The sequence below is a fragment of the Phoca vitulina genome, unplaced genomic scaffold (assembly GCF_004348235.1).
Source record: "Phoca vitulina isolate PV1807 unplaced genomic scaffold, GSC_HSeal_1.0 scaffold12, whole genome shotgun sequence".
Lineage (NCBI taxonomy): Eukaryota > Metazoa > Chordata > Mammalia > Carnivora > Phocidae > Phoca > Phoca vitulina.
In genome coordinates this window covers 43,789,742-43,812,725 of record NW_022589715.1, presented here as the reverse complement: position 1 = coordinate 43,812,725, position 22,984 = coordinate 43,789,742, and the positions used below count along the sequence as shown (strand labels likewise).

The window sequence follows — 22,984 nt, the reverse complement described above, 5'->3', positions numbered from 1 at the left end:
TTATTTTCCCTATGCCTTCAAGTAATAAGCCACTTACTTCCAATGACTAAGTCACTAAGTTATTTAAAGTCAACCAAGTTAGCAGTCTCCAGTTTGGTTCATCTGGGTGTCTTATTTACATCAACATCATCTGACACCCATAGCACCACAAATAGTTGAGAGCTAATTTGGAGCTCTTTTCTCACAATAAGCAGAATAGATGCAGAAGTTTCTAGGGTACTTTTCAAGACTGTTTCTATTGGGAAGGAAATTGAAAAGAGCCTCATCAGTCAGGCCAAACTTTCTATAATTGTTAAGCAAAAGAAAAGCCATATAGGCAATAATTGAGAAAATTAGCTTCAAAGCTAGGGAGCCTGGAGAGTCTGTGTTTTTCATCAAAATGTATGAAATTTCAGAAAATGCAAGAAGAGCTATATTTTGAAACGTAGATTACACTCTCCATTCTGATTTTTACTCAACTATAATCTTCAATAGCAAAATAGCTTCTTTTCCTGGTAGCTCAATGACTAAAACGCCTAGGAATACATACACCCAGAAATCACTTTTCTTAAGATGCATTTCACTTTTTTACATATAGAAAGTTGAACAGCCAATCTTTACAAAAACTGAGAGGGTTCCTTCCAAAGAATCCTCAACCTGGAACTAGGAATTTAGGGAGAACCTGGTTTAGAGAAAGACAAAAATGGCACCAAGATTGTAAGTAGAGTAGTGAGGAATATGTGTGCGTGCGCACACGTGTGCGCATGTGAATACTGCAGCCATACTTCCGGTTCTCTGACAGAAGTTGCTTGTCATGTTTTTTTGTTTTCTTCTGTTTTTTACAATTTACACGTCAAGTCAGGGTTTGGAAGAGCTCCAGAAAAGATTTCATAATACCATGGTGTTATTTTACTTAAGTATATTGTGTTATCAAAACCCCCTTTCTTAATTTCCTCCCAAATACTGCCTAGATTTACCTTTAGTAGATATATTTTCACATGACTTGTCAACTGATGTTCAATGCAGTTACTATGCCTTTTCACTCACCGTGAGGCTCACATTTCTTTTCTTATTTTATTCAGTTAACAACTGTTACCTTCTTGAATTATTAGTATATGGTGGGCTCTGTGCTGTGCCCCCCCCCACACACACGTTATCTAATTATGCCTCAGAACAACTCTGTGGTAAAGGTGCTATCACTACTTGACAGGAAAGGAAACTGAGTCTCAAAGAGGTTATATTATTTAGGCTTCACAAGTAGCACAGACAAAATTCAAACTCAAGTATGTCTATAGCTATTATCGCTTTATACATTCAATGTGTCTGCATTTATGACCACAGAACAATTTGTTAGTATTTTCCAGGTCATCCTTTCCTATAGAACTGGACGGTTTAAGCTTCTTTTCTACACAGCTGTCCAGTTCTACCCCTTCAACTCTACTCTTCTGCACCTGCTGCCATCTGTCTGTCAATTCTGGTAAAAGGAGTCTGCACTGCACAGAACGTTAGGAGAGCAACGCAGAGTGGTCAAAAGAATACTGGACACGGGGTTCTAGTCCAGGTACTGCACCTGACTTGGTAAGTGACCCTTAACAATTTATGATCCCCTGTTAACATTTTTTCATCACAAACATCCTGGTGATACATTATTTACCTCCCAGGGTCCCCAGAGAAAACAGGTTGGGTAGAACAATAAATGTGAAAGTGCTCAGAGAAGGATCAAGTACCATATAAAAACAAGGATAGTCTGATGATTTTCCCTGTGTCTTCCACACAACAGGTATGGAATCTGCAGCTGTCCCAACAATTAGACACTCCTGCAATATGTACTGTGCACTATGGCTCAGTCAGCTGTGATGCTGACCGCCTAGGATATTATTTTCTTGGGGGTCACTGCAGTCAGGGACTTGCCTAATATGCATGGAGGCCCTGTGAATTCAAATGACCAAGAGATCACTCAATTTGCGGGGCATGTTGATTCAGGCCATTAACTGTCGTTAATTTCCATTTATCTGGGAAACATTCTATCGTCACGGATCAATGCTCTCTGGCTTCCATGGTTGGAGTGCATTACATTTTTCCCTCTTTCAAAATTTCATTATGATATTTTATATTTTTAGGTATCATTGAATCAATCACCTCAGGCTACTCTTTAGTCATCACTGACAGCAAGGCTTATTATCTTGGAAATAAGAGCTCTTCTGATGAGGTTTTAGGTTTCTTTCTAAAATTGTTAGGTCAATCCTTTGTTCCTCCGTCCTTTGCTGCTCTGGAATCCTGTGGTGTACTCGGAATGAAATGCAAGGTAGGGTCTCGGCTGCGGAGCTGTCTGCTGGGTGCCAGGTGCACTGTTCCTCAACCAGGTCCCTGCACACCGTCTATGTAAGTCCAGGTCATCCTGGGCCCTAGAGCAGTATATCATTTTGCTGATTTACTACTGGGTCTACTCACTTTGGGTGATCATCTTTACATTCCTGTCAGAAAGCTACTGCTGTCTCAACTTTCTTTTGTTGGAAAAAGATCACATTCTTTTTGGTGAAAGTACGAGAGCTGAGGTGAAAGATTAGCCAGGTTCTCCACTGAGCTCCACAGAAGAAAGCACGTCAAGCCTAGAGCTGGGAAATGTGGAAGGGAGGCCATCCAACATGGGTGGGGGGGTGGGCGTGTGGTGCTGTGGCTGGTGAGGTCATGTGGCCCCGTGTCTACCTGAATGTCTTAGGAGGAAGAGCAGGAGGATTATAAGCCCAGGCAGGAAGGCTAATCATTCTTTCTCTCAAGAGCTCAGCAGGGCAGAGACCTGCAATTTTTTCCTCCGAAAATAAGAATAGCAGTTGCTATGTGCCCTCTTCCCATCCTTATAACCTAGATTTATCCTAACTGAAGCACTGCTCTTGTCTTCCTGGCTTCATAGTGGCTACTGAGAAAAGTCTTATGCTAACAGAATTCAGAAACACTTTAAAAAACTTTCTATGTGTTAAAGTGCCAGTTACTAACATTTCTCCTTCTTGCCAGGGGATATAGGTTTATTTCCCCTTATAAGATGGTTTACTCCTCAGTTAATTCGCTAGTACTACTAATAAAATTTAGTTTATATTATCAAAGGTTCTATGTGGCAGACGGAACGCTAAGTGCTCTCCAAGCATTGTGTCTTCTATCAGCACAACAATGTCATGAGTATTTACCATTATTCATGCCATTTTGCAGGTGCAAAAAGTCAAGTACACAGAGGTTCAATGCTTTGCTTCTGATTACACAGCAAGTGGCTAAACTCAAACACCCTGACTTCCAAAGTTTGGTCAAGGAAATGGAAGATTTTAGTGTGCTCCTAGATGTGGTACTTCTCTTTCTACTAGTTTTCTTTCTATGATGGCCTCTGTCTATATTGGCATCTTTAACAGATCCTTTTTTAACCTGGAAAATTAATAAAGTCTTCTTGTCTTTCCTATTTTATTACCAATGCCAGGATTCTTATAACACTGAGATTGGGTTAGGAGTTAATAATGATGACAGTGATTCAATCAACAAGTCCGATGACAGGGAGGAGACCTGCAGACTCAAGTCTAATGTAGCATTTGCTGCCCCTTGGAGCACATGAACCAACAGAGAAAGCATATGGCTCTTCATGGAGGTAAGATGCCCTGTCGTGTGGTATTATTCAGAATATGCTGGGTTACCTCTGATATCATTTCAGGAAAGGTTATTAATAAAATACCAAGGAAACTCCACAGGAAACCAATTCCATTACCAAAACAGGCATTTGATAAAAATCACAAGAAAACATGATTTCACTCCTCCCAGATTACATGTTCCCATAAGAGATGGACTTACCCTCTATTTTGCTGAACCTATACCCCATTTCTTTCTTTAGTGTTGGTGAATATTTTTAAAATGACAGCAAAGGCTCTTATGGTATTTTAGCATTTTCAAATAAGGACCTGTGATGTGAAAGGTTATTAATGTTTTAAGTATGGATACATGTGGATTGACTAAGAATTTATTGTGTACTCATTATTGAACAGATTTTTCTATTACTTAATATACGAAGGTTCTGTATTAGCAGCCATGTACTTTTTGCAGACTTTCAAGTATGCTTAACCTAATATAACAAACTCATTCATCTCTTAAGTAATAATTATAAGCAGCCAATAATGTGTTCGTTAAGATGTTGGAATAGAGCCTACTCTCTCTAACATCAATAGGGGCTGTGGCTCATTTTTTACTCAGATCAAATCTGTATGACTCATGAGGGCCTTACCAGAAGACAGCATCTATTGGCATGAAACCCATGCTAGTAGCAACACGTCCTCCACTCACCAGTGGGTTCATTATCATTACTTGTTATACCCTTAGTATGTGCCAAGCACTCTGCTAATCACTATATATGCATCATCTTCTTTCAATCTTGTAACAACTCTATTCTCCTCATTTTACAGACTAGGGAATTGAGCATCAAAGAGACTAAGTAACTTTCTCAAGACCAGGAAGGGCTGCAACTCAAACTAGTTCTATCTGACTCCAAAATTACAGCTAGATCTAATATTCACCGCCTGTTGCACATCACAATTCTTACAAAATGCTCTTAAGAGCTTTTCTAATGTGTGGCAATGATTCATTTTATTTTATTGTTAAAAAAAAAAAATTCCAGCAGCACCTGTCAGTCAGGTAAGTGTCTGCGTTAGGCTCATGTTACGATCCCAGGCTTCTGGGATGGAAGCCCACAATCAGGCTCCATGCTCAGCGGGGAGTCTGCTTCTCCTTCTCCCTCTACCCATCCCTCCTCATGCTCTTTCTCTCTCAAATAAATAAATAAAATTAGAAAAAAATTCCCAAATCACAGAAAGGTCAAAATAGTTCACACTGAAGAAAAACTATGTTCTGAAAACAAATAAAAACCACCTTTTATTATTTTGTTTCCTACTGATTATCTGGTAGGAACCAATTTCAATGAAATTGTTTCCCTTGAAAGGTGGAATCACCTTCACTGACCAAGACCTTAATATTCCCCACAGCTTGACCAAACTTTAGACAGGCTTCTTCCTGCCTCCAGGCCCCTGGCCTCCCTTTCTTCCGCGCATTTACTTTAGAAAACTTGCAATTTCAAATTTCTTCTCTGCCCCTTTGATATGTAAATATTTAAAAAAGCCTCTTGCTAGTGTTTACAACCCCGGATTCTTTTTTCTCAAGGACCTGAGAGCTGTCCCTTTGAAATAGAACCTTCAAGGGTGATACCTCCCCATCTCCCAATTTCTGTGGGAAGGTAGGAGCCTACCTTGGATCAGGAGTTGTAACACCACCTCCAGTCATGAAGATACTTGAAGGAAAAGGTTTACTTTTCCTTTGGGTGAAGCCAATTAGCAAAACACAGGTGGTCTATGATCCCTCCATGGAAGCTCTTAAAAATTCTCCAGTCTTCTTTTTTTCAGTTGAGTTGAGTTTGAGGTGAGCTCAGGTTGAGTTCGGGCCTCCATATATTACAATAATCTTGAATAAATCTTCCTTGCCTGTTTAATTTTGCCCAATGTAATTTTTATTTTGACATTGCTGCTCTCAGAAAAACAGGGGAAAAGTGAGTGGCAAATGATGTCTAATGACTTTCTTCTGTTTTAACCATTACAGCATTCAGCTTCATTCTAGTTTTCTGGACAATTAAATTTTCATGGGAAAAAAATGATTCCTACACCATAATGTCATACACTGAAAGCCTACTAGCCCATCAGTGCCCCAAATCCAGGTGCTTGCCCTGCCCCTTTATGATTAGCTGGGCCCCGACTCTATATGATTGTCACTAACTGTGGCCTGGTGCTCAGGGGATACTCTAGATGTTTCCAAAAATGAAGTCCTAATTATTGCTGTTTTTCTGGCCACAGCTCAAAATTTCCATTTTAACAGCAATGTATTGGCTATTATGGCTAATTAAACTTGCTTTTGAATAATTACAAAATACATACACAAAATTTAAATGTAGCACAAAATTATCATCTAATCAGGCTCTAAAAATATGATCTAATAAGTGATATATTCCTTTAAATGATTGTGATTATTTATTTAACGAAAAGATGCGCCTTGTTCAGTATACATATCTTTATTCCTAACGTGGTTAATGGAATCACTTCAATAGAAATCCTTTGATCTTTTCTCAGAATAGCACACTGGAAAACCACTCAAAATTGCATGGTAATTGCAGCAAATTTAGCCTAATGAATACTAATACATGTAAAGGACCTTTTGCCATCAAATTTAAATTTATGCCAGCCATGGAATTATTTAAATGAACATTTAAAAAATTAATCCTATATTTGTGAGATGCCTGAATTCTAGAACAATCTTCTGCATTCCAAGAAATTAAAAGCCCACCTTTTCTAAATTAGAGAGCTTACTAGCTCTCTCATATTACAAAAAGTAACTTAATCTCTCTCAATCTCCCTAGCTATGAAAATACTTCATAGTTTTGTAAAATAATGAAATATAACATTTACGAAGTGCTAAGAACAATGATGAACACAGAATAAATCTTCACTAAAGAGTAGTTATTACTGTTATCTATCATTATGCATATAACCTGAACCTCAATCAATGCGATACAACTGCTGGGCAATCAACAGGTATTCTTTGAGGGGCTGTACTGATCACCTTATCCCCATTAGTTCAGCTAATGCTTAAGAGATTGCCACAAAAATGATAATCCTTTTCCTCTATAACTACTCAGATTTTTTGTTAGTTAGTAAGCTTTTCTTTTTCTCATCTGAAAAAAGTTTGATCTGAAAGTGGCCCTATATCCTATTAGCTACCTCCCCAACCCCCACCCACAAACATAAAGAGCATAGACAAATCATTCTAAGCATTATAAATGTAAGAGGAAATTGTCCTTCCTAAATGGGCTCCCAGGAAACAGGAAGCCGGTCCTGTTTCCTATGTAACAAATGACAATTTAGAGTTATTCATCAGGAAGCTCCCACACCAAAGAGCATCATTATCTTCATTTATGGTCTTAGATATAGTCTTAGATGTCACCTCTTCTAATTTCTTCAGGAGTTTTGAGAAAGGGGTCTGTTTAGAAGAGGGCCTCAAAACTAAGATGCATGGGCAGGATTAAGGGCCATTTTGGAACATAAGTGGTTTGCAGGGTTGCCGTTTTGTCAGCTTACTAAGTGAATCAAAAACATAAGATTTCAAAGAAATCTGTTTTAGAAAGTCTTCTGTTCATGTGAAAAATAGAAGTCTTGGAAAACATGTATATTTACACAATACAAACTATAATAACAGCAAACACTCATATGGCATGTACTATGACCAAGACACTGTTCTACAACATGCTTTCCACATATTAATTCATTTAATGTAACAACCCATATCTCTAGGCTTAGGGAAAAGCACAGAAGTTGCAAGTCTTTTTGGAAGTGTGAAGAAAAAGTCATCCACTTGTCACATGTCCAGGCTGCTGAAACCGGGCATTTTAGGGCAATGGTGGCCTGTGACCTAGTTGCTTCATTCTAAAAGTTGGGGTTCCATTAGACCTCCTAAATTGTATAGCACACTCTCATATTCTCAAGCACTAAATTTATACCAATGTGAAGCTGTCATCCAATGCTAATCATGCAGGACAGTGTGGCTGGAATCAAGTATAATTGAGTTCCATGTGTTCTCACTCAGGGGGTTGCTCCTGATCCAGTTTCAACATGCACAGTTCCCACCAGGAGGCCTGAGTGGTTTCATCAGTTGCCCACCAATTTTCAGCCAGGAAAAGTAACAGCATTACGTAAAAGGGAAAAAATAGCTTGAATATTCTTTTTTTATATAACTGAAACTGGGAAAATGAAAAGCAACCATTCATGCTCTATTTCATGCCAGGTATTGCAGTTGGTGCCTTAAATACATTTGTTTTAATTCTTGCAACAACATGAAAAATAGGTGAATATTTTAATGTCAAAGATGAAGAACCCGGCAATCATAAAGAATAACTGAAAAAGCATGTGGCGTAGAATGAAAGATGTCCTTTTGTAGAATGGAACTGAAGGTGTAAACGTTCTATTTTTGTTCCCAGAGCTTAACAGAGCAGTGGGTGGTGAAATAGGACTCAATACTACTCGATCAATGGTGAAACTGACAATCCACCGAATATACAACTTCCCTCTTCATTAAGAGTTTTGAGTGGAACCACATAGTAATTCAAATTTATCAAACACTTGATAAAAGGTATAGTTTACTTGTGTTCAAGAAGATGCCAGATTTTTCCTGTTTCATTAATAGCACCTTAGGAAGGCACCTAAATGAGCATAACTCATTTTCACAGAAGAAACCATTTTTTCAAGAGAGGGTGGGTTAGGGTGATTAGAGAGCCTTCATATGTAAATATTCAGGGAGCCTGAAAGAGGTTAGTGTGAAATACAGAGAAGATTTGGGCAACCTACATGTAAAAGTAATTATGCATCTTTTTACAAAAATATCTTCTTTTATTGGGGTGCCTGGGTGGCTCAGCCAGTTAAGCGGCTAGCTCTTAGATTAGGCTCAGGTCATGTTTTCCGGGTTGTGGGGTCGAGCCTTGCATCTGGCTCTGGACTCAGCAGGATGTCTGCTTGAAGATTCTCTCCCTGTGCCCCTACCCCCACTCTTTGTCTCTCTCAAATAAATAAACGAATCTTAAAAAAATATCTTTCACTTGTTGAAGGATTAGGAAAAGTGCAGAGCAGATATATCCATTACTGAATATTTAATTTAGCATGTTACTTTCCTAAAAAAAAAAATCAGTTTCCCAAAATATGACCTGCTGATATCTGAAATGATTTCTATCAAGTTACATCTAACAGTATCTAAAGTCTAATAACAGCAGCAACTATAGTTTTTGTCCATGTTATTTTATGTTTGTATTCAAGATGAAAAGCAAGCAAGAAAAATATATTTAAGAAAACCAGTACATCGGTACCCTGAGAAACAAAGACGTGCAGGAGAGGCATCCTACAATGAAACAATATTCAGATTAGAATATGATTAAAAAAAAAAACACTGCTATTCAAAAAATAGTTGGAAAATAGAAAAAAATCATACACACTAAGGATTTCATAAGAATCTGTCACACAGAGCCAAGTCTGCCAAAAGAGCAACACTGCATGAATTGTTGAAGATGGGTATGAAAGAAATCATAGGGAAATGGACAGAAAAAGCCAATGTAGAAAAGAGCTCTCACTTACAAAATGTAATGTAGAAAGAGGTGCATTCATGAAATACACCATCAAGACACTACCAAGGGGAGGTAAGATCACAAGAAGAGCCCTACAGAGAAAGATGACATTGAAGCAACAGAATGTTAAATTTAAGCCTTAAGAGAATTGAGGAACTGAGAGCTACGGAGTGTGGAAACACCGAGGGAGAGGATGGGAAGTTCCAGGAGACTTGGTGCAAGAATCTGGAAGGAGCTGTCATCACACATGGCCAGTAGCTGCTGTGCCTTGGACGCTGGACAAGAGACTCTGATGCCGTGGAAGAAAATGAAAATTCACACAACAAACCCATACAGGGTTCCTGCTTCTCGGAGCTTACGTGCGTTCTTGTGGGGCAATGCAAGCTGTGCATTAATGAACAAGTAACAAACAGGTAAGGAAACAAGATTCTTTCTGATAGTAATAAGTATGGTGAAGAAAATGGGACAGAAAGATTATCTAGAGTATGGCTATTAACAAACAGCTCCTCACTTTTCATCATGCTATAATATGTAAGAAAAGAGACACAAGTCAGGTGAATAAAAAGGAGAGAGGGTGACGAAAGGGTAACCTCTCCTTTCTCTCCTCTCTTCTCCTCCCCCCACCCCCACCGTCCTGTTCTTAAGGGCCGTGTCCCCAGAGAAAGGGGGAGACAGTGAACTGGTCTATAAAGAATGGTTAGTAAGACCTGTAAGCAGTGGCTGGATCATTTAGCTGTGCTCAGGAGAGAGGAAAAAAAAAAAAAAATTTAAGTGCAGTGAGAGTTCTCACACTGAATTTGCTAGGTACTCAGGTTGAGGACTCTATATATAAAAAGGATGATGACCTATCCTCAGTCAGTGAAAGAAAGATTCAGGCCAGAGGAAAACCAAGTACAGCAAGTGCTGTAATTAGTAAGAATCTATACCGCTTTCAGCACTATGTTAATATAGTAAGAAATACTGCAAAGATCAACATTCTCTCAAGAAAATGCTAACTGGGAAAACAAAATCAAATCCAAATATAAACAGACACAGACACAGACAGACAGACAGACACACACACACACACACAGACACACACACACCCCAACGTACAACCTAATACCTAATACCAGACTTTGTTTTATGAACAATCCATGCTAGAGGATCTCAGAGAAAATCAGATATAAAAAAGAATGTCAATATGGAATATTACTCAGCCATCAGAAAGGATGAATACCCACCATTCGCATCGACATGGATGGAACTGGAGGGGATTATGCTCAGTGAAATAAGTCAAGCAGAGAAAGACAATTATCATATGGTTTCACTCGTGTGGAACATAAGCAATAGCATGGAGGACCACAGGGGAAGGGAGGGAAAACTGAATGGGAAGAAATCAGAGAGGGAGACAAACCATGAGAGACTCTGGACTCCGGGAAACAAACTGAGGGTTACAGAAGGGAGGGGGATAAGGAGATGGGGTAACTGGGTGATGGATATCAAGGAGGGCATGTATGGTGACGAGCACTGGGTGTTATATGCCACTGATGAATCGCTGAACACTACATCAAAAACTAATGGTGTATTATATGTTGGCTAATTGAACATAATAATAAAAAATTTAAAAAATAAAAAAAAAATGTCATGATCGGACATGTGAAAGTAAGAGAAATTAAAAAAGAAGAAATTTAGGGAAGGAGAAGGCAAAGAAATGGGGCTGATGTAATGGACAAAAAAGAAATAACTTTTTTTAAATTTTTATTTTTACTAACACAGAGAGAATGAGAATACCAGTGGGGAAAAAAGGCAGGAACTTGGCAAAGGGGCCCAAGATGGTATCATGAAGTAACCCTATCTGTCCAGACAACCAAAAGGCAATTGTTGCAGGGACCAATAAACTGGAGGAATGGAATGGATGATCCTCAGAGTTCTCACCACATTCTGGAGGTCGAGAATTTTGATGGGTGAGGTGGAGAGGCCAGAGGAAGGAGGATAAGAACACGACCTGTGTGTATCTCCTGACCTTCTCCTGCTGAGGTGACTCTGAGTCCCTGTTCCTTGCTGGCACCTAGTAGCTGCTCCAAGTGCTCAGAGTATGTGGCTACAATCAGTGGGAAGTGATATTCAAAAGGAGATGCAAGATATGCATCCTGAGCCATTTTTTTTAATCCAAATATCAGAATAATGGATTCACTTCAAAGTGATAGTCTTCAGAAGAATACAAATTATTTTATGGTGACCTGAAGTTCTTCTGGGATTCCCGTGACAGCTACAGCGGTCATGAGCTAACCGACAGCGGTTAGTCTATACTCGTCTCACTCACCTTGTTTACCTAAACAAGAAAATTATTGAATTTGAAGAAATGCTGCTTTACAGAGGAAACGAATGGAAATGACCCTGATATTTGGTATTATGAATATGTGAAAGCAAACCCAGCCTATGATTCACTCATTTTCAGAGTTCATAGCCACCACTTAATGGTACAGGGCTGCTTTGGAAACAGTGTTTTTGTGTTAGTCAGTCACACCATATCACAAAGAAGGAGGAGAAGTTATACATCGACTAGAGTTAAAATGCATCAGCTTAAATTTTAGGGAGACGTGGCAAGAATCAATATTTCTCTATTAAATGTATCAAGGATTCTACCTGCTGTTTGTTTTACTACGCCATAATACTCTTACTTCTGAAATTCAGAAATTTATTACTTAAGGTAATTTGCTGGCAGAGTGAGTGGTGGGGACTTTTTGTCAGTAGAAAGGTCAAATAATTTTCCACAATGCACTGCAATTTTTAAGCTTTACAATTTTACTGTAGGTGACCCAAGGGAAAGCTCATTATACCGTAATACACAAAAATTACATTGTGAGTTAATGGAATGTGAACAGTAAGGCACCAGCCTTGTGCACTGTCCCCCACTGCTTTTTCTGAAATACATAATCTTGATGGGTTCTGTTTTTAAAATTTGTTTTTCAATAAATTTTGGGGAAATTTATCCACGTAAAGAGCAAAACCCCTTATCTCACAATGAGGCATTGTTTAATGGGGTGGGCTTCTAGATATAAATGCAAGGCTCGTCTAAGGACTACAGCATGCAACACAGATTTAGAGTAAAGCAAAAAAAGTAAGAAAAAAAGTCGACTAACCTAACCCACCTGAGCTCGGCTCACAGGGGTCAATGTCCTCGTCATCGCTGGGACATTCTGCTGAGGCCACAAGGATGTCATCTGTGGTCTGCAAAAGAATCACATTGAGTAGATTAATTTAAAGGGACCCAGCAGATACTCTCATCTTTGTCTCAATGACAAGTGAAACATCGTTTGTGTTTTCCTGATAGGTTGAGAAATCAAATTCAGTATTTCCCTTCCCAAGGACATGGAGCCTACATTTTTCAACCTATTTCAGATCTCTCATGGAAGTATTTGCATATTTGTGAAAACCCGATTACAGTTTATTTTACATAAGGACACGGAAATGGTGGTAGCCAACTTGTAGACACCCATCCATTCAACTGCACATAGTGGCATACAGGGGTTTAAAACAACCTGGCAGAAGCAGGTGATTTGAAATTTATTACAACCCTGGAGTGCTACAAAGTATGCATCAGTAGCCTTTATGCAGTACTTGTGCTTGGTTTCCTAAAAGCAGAACAGCTATAACCTTTTATATTCACGACCAGGTAGAATTTGATGAATCTTTGAGATATAGCTTGTCATTATTAGGAAACCAGATTAAGTAGAGAATATATTTCACTGATGCATTAAAGGGAAGCAAATATAGTCCATTTGAGGAATTGCATGTGTGTGTATGTGTGTAGCTTTCACACTTGATTATTAGTTTTGCAATATTCAGTAGCGGGTATCATTTCACCCTTGTCCTTTTCATTATTAAGGTTTCATAATAAATGAAAAGCGTATGGGGAGGATGGTATTTTATGGCAAAAAGGATAGAGGTGACAGTTTTCTCTGTGACATTCTAGTTGCTTCATTGCACTTACAGCAAAAAAGATAACCATCACTGTAATAAAAAGCAGAGTGTGTAAATCCTAGTAGTTAGCCACATAATCAACACATTTACAAGCACCAAAGGTTGTTCTTTACTGCCACTTACAAGCAGCAATAAACTCGGCAGAGATATTGCATGGAAATTGTGAAGGTTTGCATCAGATTTGGCTAATGCTAAAGTAACAAAGAATTCAATGTATAGGACAGAAAATATCTCATTACATCGGCTAAGGATTAAGAAGATTGTAATTGTTTAGATGATACTCAGAACCACAACACTGATGAAGCCCTTATTTAAAAATGGAATTAGAATAATATAGATCCTACATTAAAGGAAAAAAAAGAAATATGGTATGACTCACTTTCATTAAAGGAGGTCTTAGTATAGTCAGAGATTAAAGTATAAACAAATAAACGTTAGGAAAATTATGCCATTTTGAAGAATGAAGATGAAGGATAATACAGTTTCGTGATGAAAACTTGGCTTAAAATTCTTTCGAGTGCAGGGTCTTTACTGAAAAATAAAGAACTTGTTCAGATGCTAACACCTCATGATGTAACTTTAAATAAATACAAGCATTTAAGTAGCATTTTTGAGATGGTTTCATGTTATTTTGCTCTTCATTCTCCTAAGAGATGGTTGGGTGACTGGATTCGTTTATTTTGTTGCTGTTATTTTAAGAGAGTTAGTTCAAAGTATCAGTTTTCCTGGAATTGTAACTGTTCGTGTCAGTGATAACTACCAGCAATTGGTGTTATGGTCACGCAGGTCTCTTTCATTAAAGTGAGCCTGTAAAAGGCAAAACCCATCCTCCCTTTGGCACCAGCACATTTTGCAGGATAACATCCAAACGGACTTGATAATAGCAAGTTATTGGATTATGAGGTCTTGGAGGTCAATTGTTCCAAATCACCCCTGAGCAGATTATCTGCTTGTTTTTTTAAGAGCCAACTTCAAGTGGAAAGCTACTTTTTTTCTGAACCACAGTAGATACTCTTTAAAGTTACTTTCAAGGTTACAAGAGAATTTCTCATTTCCCTTGAGGAATTTTAATTATATTGATGAAACTAGGATAGGGTTGTTGTTCTGTTCTTGACAGGGGTAGGAGGAAGCTGAGAATAAATTTTTTCATCCTGTGTTTCTCATCCCAGCAGTGATGCCGCCCCCTTTCTCCTCTTCACCTGGGGCTTGCAGGGGGGGAGGGGGTGGCATTTGGCAATGTCTGGAGACATTTTAGGTTGTCACAACTGGCACAACTGGGCTGGGGACTTGTGGGGGGCTGTCTGCTACTATTAGAATCCAATGAGATTCCTATCCTAATAGGATTAGCAGCAGCTTCCGTTGCAGAGACACAACATCCTTTAATGCCCGGGACAGCCCTTCCACAGCAAAGAATTTTATGAGCCACAATGTCAATAGTGCGGAAGTTGCGAAACTCTGCTTTAAAAGTGTAAAACTTGTTCTGAGCCTTATTTTTCTCACCTGAAAAAATGGAGAGCCTAAACGTTCCCATTGTTGTAAGGATTAGTCAGAAAAACTATCTAAAATAGGACCACATTGTACATGCTTATAAAGGTTGTGATATTATCAACATTATTGTTGTTATTTCAATAAATGTAGCACTGATTTAATCTTTTTTTGCACTATATTTATAAGTAATATAATTTTAGATATTAAACCGGAAGTTGTACATGTGAATCAGTCCCAACTTTTCAGATCCCACATCAGTATTTATGTCAAAATACAGTAGCTATATTGGTACTTTGTTGAACTAAGCTTCCATCTCTTACTCCCTAGGTTTACATTTTGAATAGCAATCAAACATCAAATATAAATAATGAAGGCTGCTTCTTAAAATAAATTCATGGGCTAAAAATGTGGAACTCAGTGGATACTGTTTCATGAAGACTAAATTATTTAGGCCACACAAGTTAAATTTTGTTTTAAAAGTTGACCTATTTTCTACATCTTCTGGAACAATTCCACAGCAAACAGAAAGTGTGAGGATGTTCTCAGTGTTATCTTTCACAAAACACAGTACCTAAAATAACAAAAAACATCATAGAATAAGTAGTACCTTCTATAGCCCTCCTACAGTAGAAAAAAAACCACTGTACAAATATGACCCTACTGTAAAACTATATTTTAGTTTTTAATGTACTTTTCCTGGTATAATGAATATATGTTCTTGTTTTTCATATTTTTCCCCCTCAGAAAGGGAAAACCAGCAATAGTCTTCTGAATAAAAGATCTTGAATCAATAGATGCCTTGGCAGAAATCATCACTCTATGAAAAATCAGGAAGTGGCTCAAGTGTAAGGGGGAAAAAAATCAAATTTCATTTTGGAGGCTGAATTAACTGAACAATCTTCTAGCCAAAACTGTGTAATTTAAATTTAATTCACTGTGTTTGGAGCTGCCTCTCTATGACATGCTGTTGAAAGAGTGGTAGAAAGAAACTCAAATATGTCACATTAATCAATTCTATTCTTCAGTATACTTTCCCTGATGTTTATAACCTTTTTCAGAAAAGAGACAACCTGCTGAAAGAGACAGAATAGTAATCAAGCAAAAGCATTAGCTTTACATAACTGTCCATTTAGATAAATGTGCCTAACTGTGCATCTAACCACTCACAGGTCCAAGTGTCAGGCTGGACTTCCCTAATTCAGAGTGGCCCGCACATTTACACGGCAAGCATCTGTTCTTGTTCAAAATATCTACTAAAAATACCTAGGTTTCCTTACCTTTAGGGGGAAAAAAATGATGTGGACAGAATTCAAGAAATAAAAGCACTGAAACTTAATTCATCGTGCTCTGTGGGAAAACACCAACATGTTACAGGATACAAAAATGTAATCAGGACGGGGGGAGAAAGGATGTGTATAGCAAGAAGTTACACCAACTTATTTAACTTATTGGACAGCCAGGGTTATTAAGAGAGACACCATTTGGTGGGTTAGAAAGTAGAGAAACTGGTGTATTTTTGTTCTTTCTTTCTTACTTACAGGCATCCTCTCCCCAACCTTTAACGGTGGAATTTGCTGCACATTCACTCGCTATCACTTTTTTAGAATACAGCACAAATGCATATCTGTGTGGCAAAAGATATGATGAGAGGATAGATAAACTTCGTCTGTAAGGTTCTCTCTCTACTAAGAACAGCATCCCTACACTTTATTCCTCATGATAAACAGCTTTACTGAAGACTGATACATTCTGATGAGAACACCTACAAGAAAACTCTATCAGGACAGACCTGTTTTGTTGAGGAAAATAACGGAGAACTCCCACTATGCAAAAGGCTGTCCACTATGAATCCGCTGTCCACAAAGAAATTCATGGTTTACTTTAAAATTGTGGTTGAAACTTTGTTTCTAAATGGCAAGACTTTATCTGGCTATACATCCAAATACAATGTTGAAAAATACTGTCTCAAGCCATGGTGCTCCCTTGTATAGCAGTATTGAGCCTAATCTTTCACTACTGTGGTGGACATTTAAACTGAATTGATTGAGCCAATGGATAGGTTAGGTATGGAGCTAGCTGAGATGAGACATGTTTTACTAACTGATGGACACTTGTTCTTGCTGATAATTTTGTCTCTGGGAAGCTGTTCTGAAGTGAAAGAGCATTCATGTCCGGCTTGCAGGACTGAATCTGATAGTCTCTCCAGGAAAGATTTATTGCGAGGCATGTTTCCATGAAAAAAAAAAAAGTCAGGATTCAGAATTAGCGTTATAAATTGCCCAAGCCAAGGTCCAATGCATTGCACTGATAAACCTATAAGACAAGAAGTTTCTAGGGGTTGGGGTAAGTGACAATTTTCAAGTGGAAAACTGCAGAAAAACAACCCAGTTGTAGTACATATATAAAATTTCCAAACCATGGGTCAATTTGGCTAACTCAAACCAATAAAGAAATATATCCAATTGGTAATTTTAGTTAATCAACAACTCTATTAAAGGTGAAAAATGAGTTGAGACACTCTGTATAGATTCTATGGTAGTTTCCATGATCTCAATCAAGCTTTTGGTTCTTATTTGTCAATTATTTCTCTGAGTAGTAGATGCCATATAAAGATGTCAATCCCATGGCTAACTAATCTAGTAAAAATATTGTGATCCAATATGTGAAGCATGAATTTCAGCTCCAGCTCATGAATGACAAAAAAAAACTGAGGATCAATTAGTTACCAACAAATATAAAACACCTCATCTATGCATTGCATTTTCTGAGGGGCACAAAATGGGGTCACTACCTAGCAAGGTATAAATTGTGGTTCCTACCCCCAAATAACTTATTGTGCCTGCTCTATCCTAAAGCATGGAAACAAATCACTCACTGATACAAATAACAATCAATTCAATTCAAATGGCTTGTTTTCTTGAAATGTGGCAGGACTCCCATAACTATTACTTCATTAAGTATTCACCACCAACATGCTTACGCAGAATGCAGGTGGAGGTGCTATTATTCTGAGCATTACAGTGAAGTACATGCTCAAAAAAATACCCATTTGTACACTCATTTACCCAATATGAATGTTTGAACATTGGCATTCATGAATATTTAGGGCAAAGCTTAAATATCTCTGAAAATAGCCAGCTTTCACATTTCTTTAATGTTTTTTGTTTTTTTTTCCCCAGTTGATGCCTCCGGTTATTATAAAAAGTGACCATAAATCAGCTGTCTGCTTGGGGGAAAAGACAGACTTGAAAGCCATTCAATTTTCTTCAAAAATTTTGTGACTATTTAAAATGTATGCAATGGCTCCAGAACAGTAAAAGTGGGTTGGATAGAAAAACCCCCACCATGGAAAAGAGATCATGACATCTTACTTATTTTAACATGCATTTTTATATGCATTCGATACTGGTCATCCTGACAGGCAAAAACTCAAAAGGGGAAGATAGGGATGAGGAAACAAAGCCACAAAAAATGAATTTAAAGGAACTATGGAAGAAAGAAAAGAATTTGATTTCTGCTTAGTCAGAAAAGAACATCATATTTTAGCAAAGTTATGCAAAATAGCAAACCTGCAAAAGAGAAACCTGGTGTCAGAAAACTTGAAATTAAATTTATATTTTAAAAAAGTACCTCTCTCGTACTATTTCTTTAAGCTGCTGATGACCTTTATGCTCATATTGCATTTCCATTTTTAGCCAAAGCAACGTAGGAGAGCTGGCCAAAAGACAAAGTTAAAGTCCAGTTTAAAATTTTCAGACAGGTATTGTAATAATCTGTTTTTCTGGATTCTCATTCATTAGAATGTGGGGATATAAGAGCCTCGAAGACGGCTGGGAGTGGAGCGAAGATGCTGAAGGGGGAACCAGAATACGCCTGTGATCAACTCTGATTTGCTTTTGGACAAAGCACTTTCTGAAATGTGTTTGGCCATTTCCAAATTGAATGAATACTGACAGATGTTTACAATGCAAATCAGGGCTTTTAGCTAAGTCAATATGAATCTCTACTCCAACTATTATGACTGAATGAACTAATTAGTCACACGGGTTGCACTGAAAATTCTTACTGGTAATGATGCCAAAGCAGATTTTTTATCAATGTAAAATACCAATGATGGATTGTTTCCACCAACATGTCTCCAAAATTCAGTCTTTCGTTGTTGGCATTTAATACGTTAGGGGATAGAATCATGTTTCAGGTCTTCCTACATTGGGTCAGACCTTAGTGATCATTAGTCTAAACTCTTCATTTTACAAATCAGGAAACAGAAGCTGCAAAATTAAGTGTTTTTGTTTGAACGCAATTATAGTGCCAATTAGTGGCAAAATGATGAGACTATATGGACCTCAACAGATTGTGATTGTCTCTTATCTTATCCCAGATGACTTTTCTCTATCTATTCCATCCATTCACCATCCATCCATCCATCCACCCAAAACCATTTTGTCCTTAAAGGATATGATATGGTCTATAAAGATACATGATGAAATACATTTAAGATAAGTTAAAAGGTGGCAAAGGAGATTATTGGATTTTAGATAAGTAAACACTAAAATTGTCATGAAGAAAACACACACACATACAAGGAGACATACATACACAGCTAACTGCACCACTTGATAGGGCAGCACATTAAATAGACACTAAAAAGGGAAGAAAATGAATGCTAGTGTTCAATTTTTTTAATCTGGTTATAAAAATTCAAATATTGACATATCGCAGTTATTTTGAAGTGGAGTAAACCCTGAAAAGTTCTTTATTTACTTGTTGCAATCTTACGTGCTTAAAGACTTAAACATCATGTCTCTTGTTTCTGTACAAAATGCATAACTAAATTTGGGGGGACAGAAAGAAATATAAATTATTGAGTATTTTCCTGCTTATTGTTTCTCCTTGACTTAGAACATTGCAGGCCATTTTGGCTACAGAATTAACTCAACGAGGGGCCCCCAAGAGGGTTTAGTTGGTTAAGCATCTGACTCTTGATTTCAGCTCAGGTTGTGATCTGATGACCTGAGGGATTGAGCCCCATGTTAGACTCCACGCTCAGCTCAGAGTCTGCTTGAGATTCTTTCTCTTCCTCTCTCCTTCTGCCCTTTTCCTACACTCTCTCTCGCTCAAAAAAATTAACTCAATGAACTCTGTCCCTCTTCTCATTAATCCACCAATGAAAATCCTTCCAACTTCCAAGTTCTCCCTTATTAACTACTGTTTTCACAGCATAAGTGCTAATGAGATATTTATTTTTGTCTCTTTCACACAATTGTCATTCGAGTTTTGTCAAATGATCTCTTACTACATCCTGGAAATAAATAAATGGAAGTGGCCATTTATTAATAATATTGGCTGTTTTTCCATATACAATCTACACATGCATCCATTGATTAGGGTAGTCTCATTTACACAATGGCCCTAGAATTAGAGGTTCAAAATCAAAGATGTAGAAAGAGCCAGAGGAAGCTAGCTACCCAAAACAATTCTTTCCTACTGGGTACTATAAAAACCAATGTCTTCTTGATAGAGCTTTAACGTGGGAACATATGAGAACTTCTATTCCACACAATGCTTGGAGTATGGAAGAGCAAGAAATAGGGATGTGGTTGGAAAGGATGATGACTTAGTTAACAGAAAATTAATTTTCTGATTTTTTGGACCCATGACTTGAATATATGTAAGGTTCTAAACTGAGCTCCCCCAAATAAGCCAATGTCTGAACAGTACTTTAATGAGGGTTTCTATTAAGCACTGATTGAGAGTAAACATTTTCTGGCTCTGATGTTACAATGTTATTTCATTCATACACTGAGAAGATCTAATCTTTTCTGATTATAGTTAAACTGGAACTCCAAGCTTCCGTATCTGACTACTTCATTCCTCGTGGTGCTTACTTTGGTTCCCTAATACATATTTGGAATGGTGTACTTTTCAACCACTTCAGTTTAGTATGCTGATCAATAATGGAAAATATATGCTAGTTCAGAAATCAAGTGGCAATCTGGATTTTAAGCAATATGCATCACCTTGGACGAGTTTTTGTGTTTTCAACAGTACTTAAGAATACATATGTTATACATGTAAGTATATACTACACATGTAAATATATATACTATATATGTATATATATAATCATTTGAATATGTGAATCATTAATAACTTCCCTATCTCACAGGGATGTTGTGGGGACCAAATTTCATATGCCTGAAAGCACTTTAGAAATATCAGAGTTCCACAATGCAGTGTTTATATGTTATTATTATAACTAATAAGGAATTATTTTTGTTCCTCATATGACACTATAAAGAATAGCTCTAGGGAGAGATTAAGGAGGGTGGCCGACTATCCACTTAACTGCATAACTTTCATTTTCATGTCCTGAAATCCTCTTGTCCCCTCAGTTGAGTGGGATCTGTTTCTCTCCTCCATCTGGCCCCTCCCATAAATGCTGCTCTTCTTGGGCTGATCCCCTTTATACGGGGATAGGATTCACTCAGCATTGCTTATTTAGGGTAATGTACAAGACAGGTAGTACCAGTCCACACCTGGCACTGTCATACCCTCCTCCCCAGGCCTGCTCTCCTGGAGAGTCACCGCACAGATGCAGGGACACTGGAGTCCTCTTGAGTGAGTTCTCCTCCTTACTCACTTTCCTGGGACCTAGAAGATGGTGACAACTTGATTTATTTTATCTCTGCGTAGGTCCATGGTTTACTTCTCATGTATGCCCTATTACATCTAGAACATCTAAATGAACAGATAAGCAGGAAGAACAGATCACTTAGCAAACACTGTTAATTAAAGGGGAGAGAGAGAAGGAGAGGGAAGAGGGGAGAAGAGGAGATGTTCTTTAGGTGTGATCCCAGCCACACGATGCTCCCTATTACAGCGGCTGTATTTGTAGTTTATAACATGACACTGCTTATGGTTGTGTCTTCTGTATGGATTAAATAATATACTAATTAACTTTTAATAATATACTTATTAAATGTTTTCTGAGTACATCAGAACAGTGGAGGTATCTGCCTTTCCAAACTATGTTGAAGTCTAAAAGTCTGGGAACTGCTCAGGTGTATGTTTTATTTTATTTCGTGTACTTCTGTGGGACAGAGTTTATGTCCATGTTTAATACCCCCATAATATTTATCACAAGAGTTCAATAGAGGTGATTTAAAATGTCATCACTATTGATTGTGGTGAAATGTTTCACAATGTATATGTATATCAACACATTGTCGTATACTTTAAATGTATACAATTTTTATTTGTCAATTATACTTCAATAAAGATGGAAAAAAGTCATCACACTCTAAACCTGGCTTATCTTCTTTAAATATCTGCAATTTAAATAAAAGCCTGTTGTGAAAATAAAATTAATAAAGTTGAGAGTGCGTGATTCGTTTTGATTTTAAAAAGAGAAGAAATATTACACACAATACTTGAATTGGTAGAATCATGTCCAATAGCCTTATTCCTGATGGTCATTTTCTCTAAGCTCACTACATTGAGGTGTATGTTTGTCACAATTGCTCATTTGTAACAGCTCATTAAATCTCAAAATAAGAGTGAGCAAGTATAGATTATTTTCTAGGAGTATGACTCCTAAGAGTGGGAGATGAGAATTGTGGCAAAATCACACTTTTTCAAAGATTTTATCTGCCTCTAACATCTCTAGAAGTGACAATGAAACTTTATAACCGGTTTCCACATTATACTTCATGGCTGGAAATTTATGGTAGAGAAATAGCAAGAAGTGACATTATCTTTAACTGAAAAGAGAGAATGACTGAAAGTTAGAAAGAAGGAAAAGCTAAAAATGTCTTGCAATAAGTCGGTCTGCCTGTTTTTATGAAGCAGTCCTGTCCCTTGATAAAGCAATAAGATACAGCCTGCTTTATAGAAGAAACGGAGAAAAAACAGTTAATTATCATTCTGGGTGCTCTGCCCCCCCCCCCAAGTCTGTCTCTGTCCCCTGAACTCTACTGCAATAGTCTTGCACTGTAAATACTTTTGTTTAATTGTAAAGAAACTACACCTCTATCATGCTTTCCTTCAATATCTAACTACAAGATGAAAGTTTTATTTTCCTCGTGAAATAAACTGCATAAAGATAAGGGCTGGCTGAGACCAGCCATCAAATTTGGACCAAGAAATATGAGTAGGGCAGAATGCACTCACAAAATCGAGATCTTTTGACTGATTCGTCCATAGGTTCGCTCATTCATTAATTCATTCATCCACTTACAATCATTTACTGAATACCTTTGATTAATAAGGAGTTATGCAGAGGGGGAATGTAATAGAGAGCCAGACCTCCCTACCTTGATTTGCATGGAGAACTTCAGGTGCGTGATAAATAGAGGCTGTCTGTGAGCAGAAAGT

At 37.7% G+C, this 22,984-nt stretch overlaps 1 protein-coding gene across 41 annotated transcripts in view; it reads right to left on the bottom strand.

Annotated features, from left to right (window-relative positions):
* The window catches only part of NRXN1 (neurexin 1), a 1,121,375-nt gene that overhangs the window by 13,377 nt on the left and 1,085,014 nt on the right, over nucleotides 1-22,984 (bottom strand). For 32 of the 41 annotated variants that reach the window (XM_032411088.1, XM_032411097.1, XM_032411089.1 and 29 more), the window contains one exon: nucleotides 12,280-12,367. In XM_032411088.1, coding sequence (XP_032266979.1) covers nucleotides 12,280-12,367 — 88 coding nt within the window. The remainder of the gene's footprint in view (nucleotides 1-12,279; nucleotides 12,368-22,984) is intronic. The other 9 variants (XM_032411091.1, XM_032411105.1, XM_032411103.1 and 6 more) reach the window with 1 other exon arrangement.